This window comes from Diuraphis noxia, unplaced genomic scaffold (genome assembly GCF_037042655.1).
Source record: "Diuraphis noxia isolate RWA-SAM2 unplaced genomic scaffold, SU_Dnox_SAM2 contig0003, whole genome shotgun sequence".
NCBI classification, from domain to species: Eukaryota; Metazoa; Arthropoda; class Insecta; order Hemiptera; family Aphididae; genus Diuraphis; species Diuraphis noxia.
In genome coordinates this window covers 78,771,500-78,794,751 of record NW_028301713.1, presented here as the reverse complement: position 1 = coordinate 78,794,751, position 23,252 = coordinate 78,771,500, and the positions used below count along the sequence as shown (strand labels likewise).

At 26.5% G+C, this 23,252-nt stretch overlaps 1 protein-coding gene and 1 pseudogene across 1 annotated transcript; one reads left to right on the top strand and one right to left on the bottom strand.

Moving 5' to 3' along the window:
- Nucleotides 1-719: 719 nt before the first annotated feature.
- On the bottom strand, nucleotides 720-21,820 carry LOC107168212 (uncharacterized). Its single transcript, XM_089224467.1, has 5 exons — nucleotides 21,446-21,820; nucleotides 18,853-19,085; nucleotides 17,870-18,083; nucleotides 5,816-5,962; nucleotides 720-1,151 (listed from the first exon to the last, which is right to left on the bottom strand). The coding sequence occupies exons 1-5, from the start codon at nucleotides 21,626-21,628 to the stop codon at nucleotides 1,014-1,016; spliced, it is 915 nt and encodes a 304-aa protein (XP_089080593.1). The 5' UTR covers nucleotides 21,629-21,820; the 3' UTR covers nucleotides 720-1,013.
- LOC149057805 (uncharacterized) lies at nucleotides 11,302-12,830 on the top strand (annotated as a pseudogene).
- Nucleotides 21,821-23,252: the final 1,432 nt, after the last annotated feature.

Genomic DNA, 23,252 nt, shown 5'->3' with positions numbered 1-23,252 from the left:
CTTGAATCAAATTTTCAAATCCTAGAATTAAAAATAAAAATTTTTATGAATTTCTATCTAAGATAATTTGAACATTGCCGTCATTTTTACGTATTTAGTCAAAATGTGAACTTTAAATGCTTATAAAATAAAATCGTGTCTATGTATTTTTAATATATTTTTTTAATGTTTTTCTACCCAACAAATACATTTTTATCGATATTTATGGAAAAAAAAAAAAAAACTAAAAAAGTTGAAAAATTAAAATGTCAGTAAACAGCTCAAAACAAATCAGATTTTGAAAATCTTATCAAATATAGAAAATGCGTATATAAACATTCAGTTGAAATTCTAGAACATTCATTTGTTCTAGAATTAAGAAGAAAATCACTAAATGATAAATGTAGTGAAAATCCACTGTTGTAAAAATTTAAATTTCTGGAGGACATTTTTTTTGTGATAAAAATTGAAAACTTGTATTAAATTATCAAATCTTAGATTTAAAAAGAAAATGTTTTATACATTTCTAGATTAAAATATTTTGCGAATTTTTGTGATTTTTACGTATTTTGTTAAAATTCAAACTTTAATGCTTATAAAAAAAAATTGTGACTATGAATTTATTTTATTTTTCAACTTCTATTGTGAAAATATGTCGGGAGCCTTGTATTAAATTTTCAAGATTTTCTACCAAACAAATAAATTATTATCGATATTAATTTAAAGGAAACTAATAATGATTGAAAATTGTATATGCCTATAAATAAATCATTTTAAGTTAAAATTGTTTTAAAATTGTATGGTGGATAGAAAATATTTATATAAACATTCGGTGAAAATTGCATGTATCTATGGTCATTTGTTTTAAATCACAAATCAAAATCGATTTTGTCAAAAACTGATTGTGCGTAAAAATTCCCGTTTTTTCCTTAATTTTTAGTTTGTCTATCTCAATTATTTAGTAAAATATTGAGAATTTTTAACTTTTGATCCCCCAACTAGATGTTTTGCAATTGTTATTTACATGAATTGACCTAATTAATTGGTCTTCGTGCATTTAAACAGTGCGTCGTGTACCAAAATCTACATTCCTGTACCATTGGATCATATCTGGTTCCTTTTGGACAGATAAATGTTTCTTTGAATCCATTGTAATGACATAAGTGAAAAGCCTGAAATATATAAAATATATTAGTACCTAGGTAAAATATATGAATTGCGCCAATTGCTGTAGGTGAAAAAATGAAAAATAAACTAGTTAAAACCTTGAATATACATTGTAATGTAATAACTAGAGGTCGGATTTTTATGATTTTACATATTTATTTCTAGTCTATGCAGTTAAGTGGGAGTGAGAAATCTTTACAATTCATGAAACACAGAACTCATAGGAAAAAATTTATTCTGCATAAAAAAGCATATTTTATGGGTTAGAGAATATTTAACACGTTAGAGAATATTTTTGTAATATCGGCATATAATGAATATATTTCACGTATATATCAGCACTTTGATAGGTATAATGTTCACTAAATAATTCTGTTTATAAATAAGTAATTTCTGGATTTTAATAAAAATTAATCCAATTGCGATAGCACGTAGGTTATTTCGTTAGCTAAAATAAATTTAAACTGAATTTTTTTTTAATATTAAAAGAATATTTAAGGACATAAAACATCATATATCTGGTATTTTAAAAGAATATTAAGAGAATATATTGCCTAATTTATGCGACATAAAAACATCATATTTTAAGGATTTTAAGAGAATATAAATCCGACCTCTAGTAATAACGTATAGAATATTATACAGTCAAAAATTATACAAAGTTCAATACTTCAAGTTGCAAGTTACAATTATATATCAATAATTTTACTTAGCAAACAATAATGATAATATATCTGAGAAAATTAAATTTTAGTATAATTTTACATTTTACCATTTAGTCAGTAGTTTTTTATATATAATTTATTGAATTAAATATGTTAACACAAATATTGAGTATATTATCATTGACATAGTAATATATATGTACTGCAATGGCATTATGCAGTATATATGTGCAGTGAAATGAGTCATCAAAAAAAAAAAAAAATTATGAATAATTATAATAATTATATTATTATGTTTATTCATCACATTTCCATTGATCTGATATCATAGAATAGTATTGTCTCTACTTTCTTCTCTCTACATTGCTTATACAAGCGTGAATCATCGAATTCCAGTATTTCACAGTTTTTCTTTTAGATTTAGAATGATGTGCTGATCGAGACTACGATGTAAAAACTATAAAGACACACCCACCGTTTTGTACAACTTAATCATACTTACGTATATTATAAACCTCAACATGACTCTAGTACACATAAAAGTTTTTATGTTTAGGTAGGTATAGTATATTTATTGTGTATTATAATATGTATGGGATTCTGTGGATCAAGGTGTAACCAGCAATTCTTACATGGAATGTTTTTCCTACTGCGAAAAGTATGCAACTTCAAAACAAAGGATGTAAAAATCTACATCGAACATATATTATTTCATATATATATATATGTATATCATAAATATGTTACTGTGCTATACCATAAAAAATGAAATTGTCATTTTTTCAAATGTTGTGCTGGACGCTGCATAGCGTTCGTTTTACAAAAACCATTAGATCGATTCGTCATATTTTTAAAATACAACGTTTTCAAACAAGATGCACCTTAATTCACATGATAATTTATTTTATTTCTTAAAATTTTTATTAAATATAATATTGTCATACTAAGGTTTTGAATGGCACTAATAGTTGAATTGACATTATTGTTAAATTATGCAGATGCACGTATTATTTAGTTAATACGCTCGGCAATTGACAAATTGTAGTTAGTATTTATTTAAAAAACCATAGAGTATAATTATTGTTAACCTTTAAAAATTAACTTTTGTTCTCTTTTATTGGATATATGAATGAAGTTTCATGTAAAACTGGATTCAAGAACGGCATAAAAATATTGACTTTCAAATTAACATTCACTGTTCTATAGCCATTAATAATTCTAATTTTTTCCGGTCTCCTGCAATGTATCTTAATTATACATGTATTATTATTATAGAACAGATTAAATTACATTTGAACAGATAGGGATGGACACTGGTAAGATAAAATTCCATTTATCACTCCAAATACGAAATTAACACAACTGAAGTCGTGCTAGCTGTTGATAAAAGAGCATAGGAGTGCTGCACGGATTACTTGGGTTACCAATGAGTCAAAAAGGTTGTTAAAATACATCTAGGGTCACGATTTCTCCGTCAATCTGAGGTAAACCTGTGAACTTACTGTCGATTTCTCTCGTACAGACAAAAAAAAAAATAATAATAATTGCGCAACGTTGGTCATTGTGTGTTCGTTGGGCAGGAGTTGGTAAACGCATTTATGATAACTGTCAATGGCTATTGAATAGCGGCGAATATGGGCGAGAAATGTTATTTTATAATGCTTTATAATAACTGGGCTTAGTGTTAAATAAAAAAAGGTCGTGATCGAAGCATTATATTACGATAGTGAAAAACAAAAGCATCCAACGATTCAAATAATGTTGAATTCATTGTATTTACACAAACAATGTTACTCGTTCGTATCTATTATAATGATGAAAAATAGGAGTGCAATTTATTTTGATTCATTTATTCATTTTTAACCATTATTTCAAAAGAAAACCGTCGCGCACACATCCATTAATGACGCTCGTGCGTTTTAGATTGCATACAAAACCATTAAAATAAATATACTTTGATACAAAATATTTATTTGATGCACAATTGTGTACGTTTGTACCTTTACAAATTATTAATTATTAATACTGGATAAATTAAATAATCCACCCATTGGCTAACAAAATAATATTATGCTTTTTTTTTATTATTATTGTAATTAAGAATAAAGCTTCAACAGCTAGGTCATTAGTCTATGTCTGTAGATACAATATTATTAATGGATACATTAGTTATGATTGTATGTTACATGATTGCAGATTAAGTGATACACTATTATACATTAATATTATAATTGATATGCGTAGATTTAGCTTAATATTTAAATTTTTGTGTCAATTACACTGGATTTGAAGAAGCTATGGATCAGGTGGGTTTTGTGTTCTTCAACATTTATGAATATCGGAGGGACCAAACTTCCCGATCACGAGACTAAAGTACTTATCCCATCAGATCAGATCTATAATCTAAATAGATGCAGTTTTTAGTTTCTTAATTTTTTTCAGTTGTACGTATATAATGTTAATTTACAGCAAAATAATTGTATAATCGAATTTTTCAGTATTCTCTATTGCTTTCCTAACAATCCTAATTGCGTGTAATAGGTACGCAGTGTACAGGCATTGAATTGTATCATTTCTAGATTCGAGTGTTGTTAATTTATTAATAATACAGCGTACCTACCATATTATCGAGAATTCTTCTGGTTACAGTTTAATTTATTCATGTCGAAACAGAGTATTTTGTTGTGTGTTGGTGAATTACGAACGAATTTCCACATATATCTCTAAACACTACCACCCACACAATAGGTACCTAATACACAACCGTAAGATAGAAACTCTGGCTAAAAGCACGTACTACAGAAATATTTAATGTGGATTAAAAATGTTTACATTGCTTCATGGTGCTACTACAGGCTTTAGCTAAACAGCTCATATTCTCAAAATTCTCAAAATTCTCAAAATTCTCAAAAGCCATCGTCACTGTAGTTTTTTTTTCGAACAATAACATGCGTGACCAATGACACCTTAAATTGTCCGATGAATTGCAAGATTACTGTGAAAAACGTTTCAAAATGTTCTATAATAAGTGCCTTACCAGCTGTGAATCGTGGAACAGAAAAAAATATATGATATATATGATATGATGAATAATTGTAAATAAATATTAATAAAATTATGATCAATATCACCTAATTTAGGTTAGGTACCTATCGTTTTCAATATTCCAAAAAAAAAAAAAAATTATAATAAAATATTAATCAATAATTAATTACAATTGTGTGCGAAAATTAATTTATAACTTTTACTTATTATACGTTAATTCAAAATCTATTTCATATCAACCAACCTAGATGAATATAATTTATAAAATAATATTAGTAGGTAGACGATCTCATTCAGGATGACTCAAAAGTTGATTTTGGAATTATACTTTAAACTCAATAAATTTAAATCTTATAATTTTGTTCAATTTTAAACTTAAATTAGCGAATAACAATAAAATATATCGTTCTTTTAGCAATATTTTATCAAGGTCATAACGTGGCAGTAAATAGATAGGCGGGTATACGTTAGATGAATAATTCAATATTTGAGATGCACCGCGGGTAAGCCACCTAACCTCATTGGCACCTCATCTATCCTGCGATTATTGTGCTACTGAAATTAGCTTATCTTGTTGAAAGATGCGTTCTGAATATTTTTTATTATCATTTATCAATATAAAATTGTAATATTAACAAATAAAAATACATAGTTTGAATCCCACCTCATTTCCACATAAAATCATTTTTAATGTCCAACGATTGATTATCGAATTAAAAATTAACACATAATCATTAAAGTTATCTGTTCGATCTACACTCCAAACTTATTATAAAGCAAAGAGATTTTTTTATTATTTCTCCATAATTTTTGATGTGTACAAATTGAAGGAAATAAAATGAATTCGTGTTATTTTAAATTTGATACAACTAACTATAATAATCTTATAATCAACGGTAATTTTTAAAAATATCTGAAAATAATAGAAATATTTTACCGACACTAAGTCAAAATTTTACCTGACACTGAGTTTCTGGATCTGGATATATTCTCCCAGGTATACCACAGGCTAAACTCGTCAGGGGCATGGAGTTGTAATTTTGTTGGAAATTCATGATTTTATTGGCGTTATTGGACGTATCGTAGGCATCTCGAAAATTCCAACCCTAGAATAAATTTAAATTAAATTTATTAACTGTAAAGTATATGATATTGATAATACTTTCTACTTAATATAATGTATTAATAGGTATTTTCTACAATTACTACTTATTACTTTATTATATTATCTTTGTTTATTTCAGATATTTGTTTGTTTATTATAAGTTATTTACAAATAAACAATATATATTTTGTATTATAAATAATATGTAAACCATATTGTATTATGAACCATATAGTATTCTAAAATAAATTTTCTTGCAGGAAATTTTCACAACTTCAAGAAGTTCCATCACTGGATGAATTCTTCACTCAAGTCATCAGTCCCTCTTATTTTATTTTATTTTATTCTTATAATATTTCTATCCTTACAGCACTTATACTTATTGTTAAATATTATATTTACAGATTGTATAATAAAATAATAATATACAAAAAAAAAAAAAGGAAATTTTAATAATTCATAATATTATGTTATATAGTATGTATAGGTAACAATATATTTAATAATATATTAAGTTAGCTTAGGTATCGTAGTCCATCTTAAGATTATTATACAACATCTTTGATCAAGATTTGTTGCAGTTCGATCACATATTCGAATATTTGAAGCTGAAACGCACATAGTGTAGTTAATTAAACGTACACAAACGTAGTTAATTATGTGCCTTCAACGTTTTTCAAATTGAAAACTACATATCAGACAAAATCCGAAATTTCGAAATCCGGATGTTGATTTAGGTTCTTTCGATATTTATATATAAAAAAATCTACCTTGACAGTGTCAATTTGACATTTACTGTTAAGAGAACACCTCCCTGAATTTGTTATTTCCATTATGCAAACGCACAACATATATAAAAATTTGTGTTCAAAGGATCCAAGTGTGTGTAATAAGCTTAAATAATAGAGATAATTGATCACATGGAATTTTACGGTAAATTAATTTTTAAGAAAGTTATGAATAACTGTGTAAAATATTATAATTTAAAAATTCTCAATAAAAAAGTACTCTTAATTAAATTATCTATGATCCACAGATTATGTGCTTATCTATTCCAGATTGATAATAGGTCGATTTACTCTAATATAAAAACTTATTATTTCATATAGGTACAATTGGAATTTCTGAAAAAAAAAAAATGTGATATACTACAGTACGTTTGTACACATGCAGGTGTGGCATTTATTCACCACATTATTTATTACTAAATTACATTTGTACCTAATCGATTTGTGTATTGTCATCCAAATAGGAGTGGATATTCAATATGAGAATTTATAACGAAAAAATGATCAAAATCGGGGGTTCAAACTTACTCTGCTGTATAGTAGCTTTCGAATGTATTACGTCAATGGACGTGTTATTTGAATTTAATAATAAATCATTGTACACTATGGAAAATAGTTCTGAGCGGAGACCGCCTGACAGCCAATCAATTTATATTGTTACCTATTAGTTTTATTTATGACTAATATACGTTATATCCCTAATAAGGGGCACAATAATAGTATGAGTGTTAAAGACAGAAGTGTATGATATACATAATATATTAATATATTAATTAAACACGTTAATAAAATACATAATATCTTTGGGGTGGATTTTGATATAAGCAGTCAAAATAATAAACATAATGACACTAACGGTTAACTTTAATAGAAAACCGAGTCTGATTTAAATATATTTAATCCCTATAGGGATGGTTATGAAAGCCATTTTAGTTTAAGATGACTTAGTGGGTTTCCAGGTATTGAAGGAGATTTTATATTATTAGCATAATATGTTACTGTTGGGTGGTAAAATGGTTTGAAAGTGTTGGTAATATATTTTAGATTTTTCGTGGACTGATATTAATTTTAATTTTAGGTCAGAATGTGTATTGATGTTTTAAACGTAACTAGAGTCGGGGATTTAATAGTTTCCTGAGCGTTATAATTATTTTGAAACGTTTGGACTTATTTAGGTTCGATTTTTTTTTGCATTTTATTGTAGTTATTGGTTTATTAAGATTCTCATAGATTATTAGTCGAGTGTTGCTAATTTTTCATTAGACATTTATTTTTCAATTTGCCAAGTTTTAGGTTGAACTAATTTTCGCCTTAAATCAATCACATAATATATTATATTATAGTAATTATAATAGTGTAATTATTCTACTAGATATCATTAATTTTTAATTAAATACCATCACTCTGTGAAACCGTGAAATAGGTCGATGGTATAAATTATGTATGGCTAAGACATTCTAAGTATGTTGAAAATTGTATTGTGTGTTGAAAATAATGCATTTAAATTTTTGATGTATTGAGATTTATGAATGAATAAGTTTCGAGGAACGTTTTGTACTTAATAAGCTCAATATAGATTTGCAAATTTTCATGACTTTGATTAATTTTATAAAATACACACATAAAAAAATTCTTATGTATATTCCATATGTTTAATTCGCTGTAGCCTGTAAGAATAATTTGTTTTGAATTTGGTATTCTATTTGCAAGGCTATTATCAGCATTTTAGGTAAAAAAAACTTAATTTTTCCACTGTTTTTGTTTCATTTTATTCAACATTTGGAATAAATACAATAATAATGGTTAATAAAATAATATAAAAACTTATTTCAATTTATTTTAAAAATTATTTTGATTTGTTATCCACATTCTTAACAAAAACATTTTTGTTTGCAAAAGTGCAATGAGTGATCGTCAGTGAAATACTGAAATGTATAGTTATTACAATTGATACATTTTATAAGGCATTGCATTTTCTCAAATAAATTAGTTTGTTTCGAGTGGTGCATAATTATATAGAACTGTGTCGAATTTGATACAGCTGTTCGTAACATCCTGTAATTATGCATAAGAATATGACAAAACGTTTTGTATAGAAACGAGAAATAAAAACAGAATGTCATAATATTAAGTGACTGCTATAAAGTGAAACAATGATATTCCAATATTATTTTCCTGCTCAACCAGATAAACGAGACACCTGATGATCCATCAGCTACGTGGTTCTTTGATGTTCAACCAGATATTTGCTTTATGAGTATCAATTTGAAAGTCGAAAATTGTATTTTTGGTAGTATTTTAAATATGTATAGTTAAGTTAGTACCTACCTTATTTCAACTAATGAAAAAAATCGATTGCAAATTGCATTCTAGAATTACATTTTGTGGCGGTTGGGATTAAAATTTTGCTCTCAGCTTCCCCTTATTCTATTTATTCTAATTCGAAATTAAAATTCATATATAATATAAATATAAATATAAATATCATTTTTTTGAATTTTAAAATAATTCTGCTACTTTCGATTGATTCAATTAAACTCTAATGTAGCTAATGTGAAAGAGAGATCATCCTATTAAGTAGTTTACAGAAAAATATTTTATACAATATTCATCTATTATTCAATTAAATTAGATAAATTTAAAATATAATTTATGAATAAGTGATTTTATTTATAACAATTATTATTATAAATTTATAACATGGTTTAACCTCGAACTCTATCAAATAAATGTTTTATCATTGAAATTAATAGCCAACATATTGTACAGATTTGTCACTCTAACTTATTGAGCCAATATAACTTCTTAATATTCACTCTTGGTTCAAACACTATTTTGTTATGTGATCTTCTTAAAAGATTTAAGAAAAATCTGTGCAAAAATGTTAGTTATAATTAAACCCTTATTTTGGCAAAAATCTATACTAAGTGATAAATGTAAGATACCTATATGTATAAGCCATAAAGTGTCACCATTGAGTTCAGTGGTATAGCCAGGATAACATTTCAGGAGGGGGGAGAGATGACAATTTCGAATATTATAGTTTGGTGTGGTAACGTCACATACTTACATAATATTTTGGACTTATGTAGAAACTATCAGATAAATTACAATTTTAATAAATTGTTACGTCTAACCTAATTAATACTTTCACAGTCCACAAAAACTGATATTTTAAAGCATTTTGGAGAGGGTCACTGATTGGGTTTCTGCTTTTTATATGCGTATCAAGTCTTAAAAATTATAGCTATACAGTGTATATATATGATATATGTTTTTCTCAAATATTAAATTACTGATATAATAAGAAAATAAGAATTAAAAAGTGGAAAGTAGATAATCACTCTTCTTTGTCCTTTTTATTGATTTTTGAGTCAGTACCGTCTTATTGGAGAACCGTTGAGAACAATTTTATGCTATACATTTTGTAAGAAATAGCATAAAATTATTTTTAATGTTTATTTTTGTCACTGTGTTTATAAAATATGATATATATTATAGGTATCAGGTACGTAAATGTTTTAAATTCTTAAAAAATAAATGTTTGAATTACGGAAAAAACAACTGATATCTGTATCTAGTTATATCTAAATGTGAATTTAAAATGTAAATTAAAAAATAATTTTATTAATTTATCTTTATTTTTGTTTTTACTTTGAATTACTTATAAGGAAACTTGTTCTAATAATTTTTTACGAATATTTTATAGAAACTATAAAATGTCAAAATGTGAAATGTATACAAATAGCTCATAAAGAGATGAAATATTTTTAAAACTATATGATAAACTATAAGTATCTATAGTTTTATTTTCGGTTTTGAATTACAGAAAAATAAAAAAATGTTGTCATATAAACTAATTTATTTATTATTTTAAACATATCAATAATTTGTATTGTCTATAGAACATAGTTATAAGTTATAAATATATGTGGAAAAAGGAATAGATACTCCTATTAACAAACCAGGAAAAAGCAGATTCAGTACAGATGGATATCGGCCAATAACTTTGCTAAATACAATGTGTAAGATACTGGAAAAAATTGTAAACTTCAGATTAAATTGGTTTCTTGAAAAAATTAACTACTTAACTCCGAACCAAAGTGGTTTCAGAAAAAACCGGTCCACTTACGACAGCCTCACTAAAATAAAAGATGAAGCTGAACAAGCAATCCGAAATAAACAAATACTAGGCTTACTCAGTGTAGACATATCAAAAGCCTATGACGTTACATGGAGACACTATATTTTATTAAAACTCAATAAAATTATATGCACCGGCAATATGCTAAATTTTATTACAAACTTTCTAACAAATAGATATTTCCAAGTAAAAATATCAAATCAACTTTCTGACAACTTTACACAAGAAAATGGAGTACCACAAGGTATCTGTTTCACTATTTCTAGTGGCAATCAATAAAATCGATAAACACTGTAATTTTCCAATAAAAGCCAACATATTTGCTGATGATGCCAACTTCTCATGTAGAAGCAAAAACATAAATACAGTACAAAATCAATTACAAGAAACAATATAGTACTTAGAAAAATGGTCAGCAAAAACCGGTTTCAGCTTCTCAATAGAAAAATCAAATTGCATAATCTTTTCCAGAAAATCAAATATAGGTGAACTAAATATTAAATTGTACAACACAAACATAATCAACAAAAAAAACATAAAAATATTATGAGTTATCTTCGATTCCAGACTCACATGGTCACCGCACATAAAATCCTTAAAGATAGCCACTAATAAAGCACTAAAAATACTAAAACTACTGTCATATACAACTTGGGGTAGCGAATCGGAAACACTAAAATCAACAATCCAAGCAAAACTACAGTACAGCTCAATTCTTTATAAGTCAGTAACAAACACACTAACAAAATACATAGACTCAAACTACAACACAGGAATGCGAATGGCTATAGGGGCCTTCAAAAGCAGTCCAATCAAAAGCATCTACAATATAGCAGGAGAACCAACTCCAGATCTAAAAAGAACTGAATTAACACTATTATATGCAGCCGGACTATCCAAATTAGCAAACAAACCAACATCAGAGAACAAAAGAACACTAGAACTATACAATAATCATGACTATTCTAAAATACCACAAATAATAAAAAAATAAAAAATAATAAGCCCACCTTGGACAAGCACATACAACATTAACATTGAACTAAACACATTCCACAAGGAAAACACCCCCCCCCCCCCCCCACCAATATAAAAATGTTCTAAAAAGATTGAAAATCTTATTGATTTTCAAGAAATATATACTGATGCATCCAAAAATAATGAAGGGGTCGGAATAGCCTTAGTAAAAAATAATCTACAGACTTCGTTTAAACTACCACCAACATGTTCCATATATACAGCCGAAGCAGTGGCTATACTACTGGCAATCAAATATCTAAATAAAAATGAAAATGAAAAATATATTATTCTAAGTGACTCGTTAAGCTCGATCATTAGTATAAAAAACAAATTTAATCCTAGTGATATAGCAATACAAATCCAAAACAGACTTGAAGAAGCAAAAAGAAAGAACAATATCATAACCTTATATGGATACCTGGGCACATAGGAATTTATGACAATTAAAAGGCAGAAAAACAAGCTAAACTAGCTTCCCGCTCAAATGACGCACAATACATTAACTTTGCTCAGTACTCAGATGTTAGAAAACAAATTAAAGAAATCACAACCTTCCTTTGGCAAAACATATGAAACACCCAAACAAACAAACTAAACCAAATTAAACAAACACTGAAAAGATGGAAAAGAAACCCAAATATAAGTATCACAAATGAAAAAAAACTAAATCGAGCCAGAAGAATTGGTCACACAAAAAGACACACGGATACTTGATGGCAAAAGACGACCCACCTATATGCCAAGTATGTGGCACCTCACTATCCATCAAGCACATATTCGAAGAATGTAGAAAATACCAAAAAACCAGAGCCACAAACATAAGCCACGACATTGGAGAAAGTCTAGGTCCAAATCCTGAAAACGAAACAAAAACGATACATTTCTTCAAACAATCTCAAATATTAAAGTTATTATAAGTTAACAACAACAATTTTGACATGTACATAATTATAAGACACAAAATGTCCAAAAATTTACATATTTATTTTGTATATTAAAATTAACAAATTTTTTTTTCTCTTTCTTTCTAATTATATAAATTAATACAATGCTAATGGCCCATAGTTGTCGAAGCGGAAATTCTTTGTAAATTTCAAGACCAATAAAAAAAAAAATATATGTAGCATTTAAAAAAAATAATTTAGAAAACTAATGTTTGTTGCTATTGTTGTGGCCATTGGGGGGGGGGGGGGGGGAAGAATAATTCGTCGATTGTACTTCATCATGAATTTACTACTTAGTAGGTATTTTCGTTAGTAGACAGAAAAACGTATAATTATTTCATGACTGAAACCATGTTTTAAACCAATACACATTTAATGTCTCTGTAGACTAAATATTTCTCTTTTTCTCAATGCTTGGAGATAAATAGTTTAATGGTTTAATCTAACAACTATGATCATACACAGATGAAAGTTGTGCATATCTGTATGTTCCAGTACTATTCGTAATTCAGTAATTTTCTTAAATTCCAAATGTAAATTATTAACATTTTCAAACTAAGAAGTGATTATATTTATCACAACGTACAAGTTAATAAAATAAATACAACTAATATAAAATAATGATATTTTGTGATATATTTTGTATTAAAAATTACATAGTTAAATAATATATTATGACTTATGAGTATATGACACACATGTAAAATACAAATTTAATTAGGTATTGTTTGATTATTTGTTTATTTTTCAATCAACGCTTAGTATAAATACATTATTATTACTATTTTTACAATAATAGTAGTTATTAAATGATAGTATCGATTATTTGATAAATTAATTGAATTAGTTTGAATGATGCTAAACAATAATAGTTATTAAATTATATAATAGCACAAATTGCATAAAAAAAATATACGAATCATTAGTACATTACTTAACGATTTTTTTAATAAACTATTTACCATTTCATATATATTATAACAATAATTTAAAAAAATTTTATATTAATTCTATAAATCAATATCAAATGTTTCAAAATAATGCAAGACAAATAATAGAGTTAAGTCATTTAGAATAATCTTGTTAGATAGAAATAAATAATAAAATGTGATTTATATTTGTATAAATATTAAATGTTGAATTACTATTAAGCATAGGAAGCGCAATTAAGCCAGGTACACATGAAGATTAAATCATATTAAACTGTATGAATATCCAAGAGTTTTGATGGTATTTGTTTTTTTTAAATAAAAGTGTAACTGTATTTTTTTTACATAAATATACTGTTTATTAAATGTTAAATATTTTATTTATACAATACAGTACAACAATTCTGTAGAAATCTCTATAAACTATAATATACTATGTAAGTTAAACCACATAATCGCAAATGTGTAAGGCTATAATCCATAATGGGTATGTAATAATATGTATTGTTGATTACGGTCATTATTCTTAACAGATTATGAATAAATCAAACGATTTTGTAGCCATCTGAATAATATTGTGAATTTACATTATTGTATATTGGAAAAATCTATAATTTATGAAACATGGTTAATGGTTATATAATATACAAGTACAAAATATGTGATTGTATCAAAAATAATGTTCAGACTAAAATCAAATATAGGTAGGTATTATACATTTCAGTCCCTTTTTTAAGTTTTCAAGAGTGCCCATGCGGCCATGCGTAAATATGTCTAGTCGTCAACTCTAGAATCTAGACACAATAATATATATATATGTGTAGGTAGGTAGTTACAAATCAATTAGTTATGCGAGTCTGTTTCTTGAACACTTTTTCAGTTGTTCACTATGATTTAGTTTTTAGAAAAAAAATGTAATTTCTCCTTTATTGGACAGAGAAAATTTAGAAAATTTAGGGGTTAAATATTGACATTAACATTTATTACTTTTTTACAACTACCTATCTATTTAAAAATAATTTAAAAAAAAAAAAGATAAAAATTGTATTAAAATTGGTATCATTGTATCAATAATATCTTTGAATTGCATTAAGGTATTTTAAAATGTATGAGACTACCAGACTGCATTCAATAATTTAATATATAATATAATTATTATCCGTTTGTATGTCTACAGATTTTAAAATTTTCACGATTTTTTTTTAGACCAGTAGTTCAAACCCCAATCAAACATTTTATTTAATCAGTTTCTAGAAAACTCGTATTCTATCTTTTTATTAAATGCGGAATAAATCTGAGAATGATTGAATTGATTTGATATTAGTTTATTGAAGATACCGTCGGTCTAAGGCGTAAAGAAATACCAAGGAATTCTTGGAACCACAGTGGTGAAAAAAAGCGAATAAAATATTATACTGGAGACAGGTTGTTATTTCTTCATTAAAAAAGACACTACACCCACAAGTGTTGTCTCTGTCTTACAAGTACGTAGCATAGAAAATTTTACGCTCAGAAGATCACGTTTAGTTCCGTTAGTTTAAAAATTTAGAGTGAGTTGACCATTTATAAAAATTAAAAGTAACATTATTATGGAGGTCTTCTCATAGGCTTTTTATTATATTTTAATTTTAAAGCGAGCTATGAGTATTTTAAAATTGTAAATTGTTTGTATGTCTTGAAATATTCATAACTCACATTAAAATAAAAATATAATAAAAAGCCTAGAGATGCCCTCCATAATAATGTTACCTTTAATTTGTATAAGCGGTCAATTCACTTTAAATTTTAAACTAACGGAGCTAAATGTGATCTGCTGAGTGTAAAATTTGGTATGTCGCGCACTTGTAAGACGGAGACAATACATGTGGGTGTAGCATCCTCTTAAGGACTATTATTTTTCAATTTCCCCGTGCAGTACTTTTTTAGTGTGATTGATAAAATGATTAATACTGGGTAACTGTTTATACTGCCATTGTGCAATTTCCTATTACTTTCACAGTCCCACCCCATTATCTTAATAGCATTTATAATTTTTATATATAAATAATATATACCTATATATTATATATATTTATTATATTATAAGCTATTATAGTTTCTTTTTTTTTTTAAATCTCTGCAGGAAAAATAAAACTATATCAAGAGACGTATTGGCGCACAAAGCACTAGAAAAATAAATCGAACGTATAGGCTTATAATCTATAAACTGTTACCTAAACTCTTTTGGAAAATGACAGGCTATGTTTTGTGCCTGTTCTTGTCTTCTATTAGACAGATAGTTTATAAACGACACGCCAAAGACTGAAGGTTACGAGTTTGTCACGCGTGTGCTGATTGTTGATTGAAGTGAAAATATTTGTTGATCCATTTTATTAACAGATATTCCAACTATTTACAGACATACAATAATATTTACCATTCAGTACTCCACAGTTCAATTTGACACATGATATAGGAAATTGAGTAATGACTCTGATCAAATCATTATAGCATTATAATATATGTGTGTATGTGTTACATGGTAAAATAGGTATGTTAGGTTAATGTTTTGTTTCTATTCTAAGTTGGACGTCCTAACTATAAAATAATGTTTATCTTGATAAAAATGCATCGGAAAATTAGGTTAGGAATATAAATTCATAAATATAAAAATATCTGCTTTTAACCACTATAAATACTTGTAATTATATAATAAATAAATAATTTTTTCAACAATACGTGAATAAGGATTATCAAAAAATATTAGGCAATTAATTTATTATACATGAATATCGTCTATATTATTATATTTTGTACTCTGGATGAAGTGATTTCGGTTAATGTGTATTTCATGATATTTTATAATTGTTATGGATGATGTCATCCATCATATTTCGTTAGTTTCAATAATATTTGTGAATCATTCAATATACAATTATTTACAACTATTTGAAATCACATTTGTTCACGATCTTAGTTCTATATTTTATCATTTTTTTATATGATTATTTTAAGTCAATACCTAATAAAACTACCAAAATGTTAAAGGCCAAAATTATTTTCAGGGTATGAGTCTAAGCCTATTTTTCATTGAGTGTGAACTTGACTATACACATATGTACTTTAAAATAATATTAATATAGGTAGCTAAATTCAAAATATTCGATTTTTATACGCAAGCCAGATACAATATATTTATTTAGTTCATATATTAAAGTTAAATTAAAATGTTTGTAGTCAATTATTTTCATTTAAATAAACTGAAAATGGGAAACTCATTATAATGTATAATATTATAGAATGATGGTTTAATAATAGTACTCATATTAAATGTAATGCATCCATTCGTACAATGAGTTGAGCGTGCATGGTGAAAAACACTAAGATAACTAAAATATATATTATATAGGAGCTTTTTTTTATTTAGATGGGTATATTGTTCATAGAAAATTTTAAGTATAGACAATTCATAAACAGTAGGTTAACAATACGTTTCGAATAAATCAATATTTTTGAATTAAATAATTTACCTTCTATAGATAATATTATTTTAATTATAAAAAAAAAAAACGAGACAAAGTTGTATTCAAATTTAAAATTTATCAAAAAGTTCAACTAAAAACAAATAAATGAAAAAATATATTTTAATTTATTTTTAAAATATCATAAATTAATGTTTAAAACATTTTTAATATTATGTTAATGTTTTGGTAGAGGTTTTTAATACAGTTCGTTTATTCATAAGATATTTGTTCAATATAATATCATTATTTATTTACATTATGGATTTGTAAATTCTTTGAAAAATTAAATTATGTCAATTCTGGGCTTTGGTCTATATTTTACAAATATTTATAAATCAGTTAGAGTGTGCACTGTGCACAGTGTAAGATAAATGAAAAAGGTAAAGCTTTGCAAATAGCTCAAAAGTATAGCTTGAAGAGTATAATATTGGAATAGAAATCGTAAAACATTAAGCAATGTTTAATAAACATGTATTAAAAAATTATGAAAAATGGAGTCAGGTGCGTCGATGAAAAGTGAAAGTAATAATTAGAAAAAAACCATACAGAACAAGAGAACATTATTTTACATATGATTTACCTTTGTTATAGTGTTGAAAGGAATTCTTAATCGCCCTCTTAAGTTGGTGATTGACAATCCGTTTTCGTATACCTGCCGGATTGGTAGTTGAAACGTTTCTGATACCGGCCTAAACTTCGGTAGTTGATAATTTTGCATGTATGTGGGTATTGGGATCTTATACGTTGTCTCCACTTCGTTATTACCATCGAACTTTCCTTCTGAAGGAATATACCTAATTTCAAGACATAAAACTTGACTTGAAACGCTACACCTGATTATGATTCAGGATTATCCTGAATTCATAAAAAAATTACTATTTTAGTAGATGCCTACAATACTAGATAATATAATAGGATATGTATAAATATATGTATATAATTTTTGGGCATCGAGGAAAGTAAAATGTTTTCTAATGTAGCATTGATAAATATTATAATACTTAATATTTAATAACCCTTATGTAATTGTTATGAAAATAATATGTTTTTAATACGAAATATACATATTTAATTTATTAAAAATAATTTTATTAAATATCAACTAGCAAATAAATAAATATTAATAGTTGCACATATGGAAATTACGATTTAAAATGGTATGACACCGCTTTTAGAAACTCTTCTCTTGAGTATCAGGGTTGAAAGGCCACTAAAATATACCTATAAGATAACAGTGTTACACAGACCACAGTTGAATTGGTAATAAAGGATTGATTGTAGTAAGTTCTCAATTTCTAAAACACATTTACTCTTCTCTTAAAACACAAAATTCATCAAAAAATCAATTAAAGCTTTAGTATCAATACTTCATTTTGATGAACTGTAAATTTTTGGAAAATATGCTATATATATATATATATATATATATATATATTAGACATTAGATGCTGGAATAGATATTGATATACATAGGTATCATGATACTTCACATTTATTAAGAAAATGATATTGTATTGTATAGGCCCTGTTGTTACATTTGTATTTGTATGTTCTATTGTTTACCTGCCATCTGGAGTGTGAATCATTTTGAGTATTGAGTTGGATAGTTCTGGATCGTTCCGTGGACTTTGATGAAATGATTCTCTTGGCCGAGCTTCAAACAGAATACCATCGGGCACGGATATTCCTTCTTTATTCAACATATTTAGTGCCAAGCGGTCTGCCTGGAACGCAGACTCGGGTATTTTACCACCAAAGTATGGTAATAAGTTTTCATGGAATAGCTGACGCTTTTGCTGTAGAAGAAAATCATTCAAATTTAAAACATAGAGTTTAAAAGTAATTTAATATAAATAAAATTCTAATTTAATTTTAAAATAAGTTTGTTTCTAATGAATACATTTTATGACGATTATTTCCTAATCCCAATACTTTAGAGTTAAGGATAGCTACTTGTGATAAGTATACTAGAGTCTGGTACTCTGGTGAAAGATATAAGCTCCAAAATGAGATGAGAAAAAAAAGTCGTATCGTACAAAAGCACCAAAATCGTATAGTACATAAGTGCCAGGATCCTAGGTACCTGTGTGCCACGGTTAGTATAATACATTAGATAGCAGATATTAAATTTAGAACTAACCAATTTATTAAATTTATATTTATTTGCACGTATATTATATTTTAACAATGTATTATTGTAATTTTTTTATAAAACCGCTACCAATATATTAAATTGATATTGATTAACATGTTTATTGTTTATTATAATTTAAAAATTTATTATTGACCATTTTTAATGTAATATCATTTTTTATAAGATAACAATTTTTAAATAACTACTTATATAAAATATTAATTTTGACGCAAATGATATGTAATTTTTACACCTTTTGTGCTTATGTCATATGTTTGGTATAATAGCCAACAGGTATACAATATTAGATTGGCGCTTATTTCATAGCCACAAAAGTCATAATAGTCTACTGTAGGTATCTTACGTAAATAGCCAGATTGGAATATCACGAAAAGGAAACGAATTTACTAAAAATTATTTGAATTATTAAATTAACTATATTCTATCCAAAAATCAGCTATTTTAGTCACATTTTAAGTAAATTATTTTGAAATTTTTAAAATTGTGCCATTGTAAATTATTTTGTATTGATATCGTCTTACAACTAGTACAACGAGAAATAGAACCAACTTTGTGCTGAGTGAATTGATCTTTACGGTCGAACTTCTGTATGTGTCTATTGAGTATTTTCTTATCCTTGATATTTTAATAATAGATAAGTTTAGTCTATAATGTTAAAGTATTTAAAACTAAAACTTTTGTTTCTGAATAAGCATTTTTGATATGATGTATGTTTGTAAGACAAAGACAAAACATTTGGTTGTTAAAACCTCTTAAATCCATTAATTATCTCAAAAATTAATCTATAATGAAATAATAAGAGTGAATAGAATAAATGAAAAAAAATCGTAATATTTTTTTTTGTCCTAAACTTAAGAATAAAATCTTACCAGTTCATCAGTAAATCTTTGCTCAAAATTGTTCATTTTCAGAAAAGCTGGGTATCTTTAAAATCTATTAAAAAAGTTTGAGTACACACTCATAGTTTTTTTTTTTTTATTAATTAATTAATGTATTTCAATATTTATATTGATATAGATAATTTATAAATAGATAAAAATATGCCTAAAACTGATATTCTGATGATAAAAACCAAAATTAAAATATAAAAATAATGCATACGAGAAAACATATATTGTATAAGTACCTACATAATAAATTTTAATGATATAATGTAATACTTAAACAGCAATATACTCGTATATCTACACAATAAAAATTGAAAAATATTCTACTATTGTATTATGTTACGTTCGTTTTTATCATGTGATCGTTCTATATATTGTGATAACTGATTATATATTTTGAAAAATGGGACAGAAAAATTAGTCCAAATGAAAAAGTAACGGTGGGACCGACTCTTAACAATACGTCATTTTTATCAGATGTTTTATTTCTATAGCCTTATGTATTTTAAAACAATATAATTTTTAAAACTGAAGTCCAAATTTTATTTTCAAACAATAACTAAAAAAAAACCGCTGACACTCCAAAAATAAATGTTAATAGTTATTATTACAAAGTTATAACGAATAAGTATAATGAGGAATATCTGATCTGTTTCCAGTGTTTCCACAGAACGATAATTTAAGAAATGTATGTTATTATTATTATAATAATAACAATGATCAATATTCACTAGATAATCATTTAGTAAATAAATTGCATTTTTATAAAAAAATAGTAATGCCAATTATTCGAAATATTATAATTAATTAATAAACTAAATAAAATAAGCTCAAATAAAGATTCATAAGATTGTACAATATAAATAGTTATATTATACCCTTATCTAACACTTAAAATAACTCAAAGGTTGGTGTACAATAACAGAATATTAAAATTCATAAAAATCACCCACTATGTTTTGATGATTTTATGTACAAATCTGAGTTAAAGTGTTGATGTGGCAAATTTTCCAGAAATGACAACCGTGTTATGAATATTTAAACGCACTTTTGGCTTTTCAAAGGACATTTCAATAAAAATAACACTTTTATATATTATATATTATGATCTTACTCTTTTTGACGCGTATGCTGCGTTGGCGAGTAATAACGTGGCCAAAGCTACGCGGAATGCCGTAAGTGATCTGTCCGCAGGTGACATGATTCGAACAGGACAAGTTGTATCGACTGCGTGATCCGTGTGCAGAAGATCTGTTATGATTGTTATCAGTAGAAAAAACGATAAAAATACAATCATTAAAGTAAAACCATAAAACGCAGTTCTGTACACGCATTGAGTCGTTCAGTTGAAAATTAAAACATGTGGGTATACTATGGAAAATAATAATTTATGAATATTACGGTCGTTCAACATGTACACGGTTTCACGAGACACTATCTTCAATCTTGTACCTACTTATTTTCTACTGTGCTCAACCGACCGCGTGCTGAGACGTGCACGAGACAATTAATGGTCACCCGACCAGCCGTTGCAAATTTATATCGCCAACGTTCCAGAACGAATGGTTGAGCGAATGACACAGCGGTGGTGTGACGACTGTGTGTCTCAAACAATCGAGTAGGGGATTTTAAGGAGAAAATTAAATGATAATCTATCGACTTATTAAGTGAAACATTTGAACAATAAAAACGAATACGTAGCGACGACTCAACGTAACGTCGTCTTCAAGTGCACACAAAAGGCGTGAGGGTGTAATCTTTCTGATGGATAATTGTCTGGAACGCGATTCACCACTAAAATCGTGCGTAAATGGTTATCATTATGATCATACTGTACAAAATTTATCACTATATTCCTCAGTACTCACCCTATTTTTTTCTTCAATATTATTCAATACCTATTCAAAATCTGATTTTAAGAAATTTTAAATATACTTAAAAACCATATTTTGAAATTATTGAGCTTTTTTGTACTTCGTAGGTACTTACTAATGAGTCTCCTGCAACAAACTTCTGTCTAAATAATGAAAAACACATTTTTCACAATTAAGCAAATAATTTTTTCAGAACATTTTGAGGTAGGTAATCAAATTTTGAACAAGTAGTTTTTGAGTTATTTTTTTAACTTTGTGATAACTGGCCTGATAGATATGAGAGCTATGGTGATTTTAACAATTTAGTGGTTAATATTAAACCCTCAACATTGATTATTCGTAAAATTAGTCCTATAGTATAAAAATAGGTACTTACTAGATTCAATATATTATATTAACTTTATTTTTTTGTAAAAACATTTTTTTTGTACTGTTATCATTGAGTATTGAGTATCATATTGTAAAAAAATATATGTGATGTACACAATTCTATTATCTTAAGAATAAATATTTGAATAGGTAACTGAGAAACTACTCGTTAAAATTTTTATACCTACATCTATGTTAAAAAAAAAGATCCAATAAATAATGTACCTACACTAAAAAGAGAGGGAAAATACAAGTTCGTAGTATTACAAGGTACTTTTTTAAATACCTAGAACAAACAGATTTAAGAATTTGAATTAAAGAAAGTAGATAGGTAAAAATTCAAAAACGTAATTTGAATTAATTAATTTTTAAAGAAAAAATTAGATTGAACATATACTTGGTAAAATTACTCTGTATACTTTATTCAGCAAGGTTATTTAGTTATTCCATCAGATTATTACAGGAGGTAAATTCTCTGTTATTTTTTTTTTGTTTTATAGTTTTTCCCAGCGCTTTTGGAAACCACTTAGTATATTTTACTTTTGTCCTCCTCAAAATATCAACTAAATATATTTTATTAGTAAAGATGCTAGAGTATTAAATTGAATCATTTTTAGTATCCCTGAAAGGTGCAAATAAATTATTTTTTTAAATATGCATCATTGTAAAATCCACTAA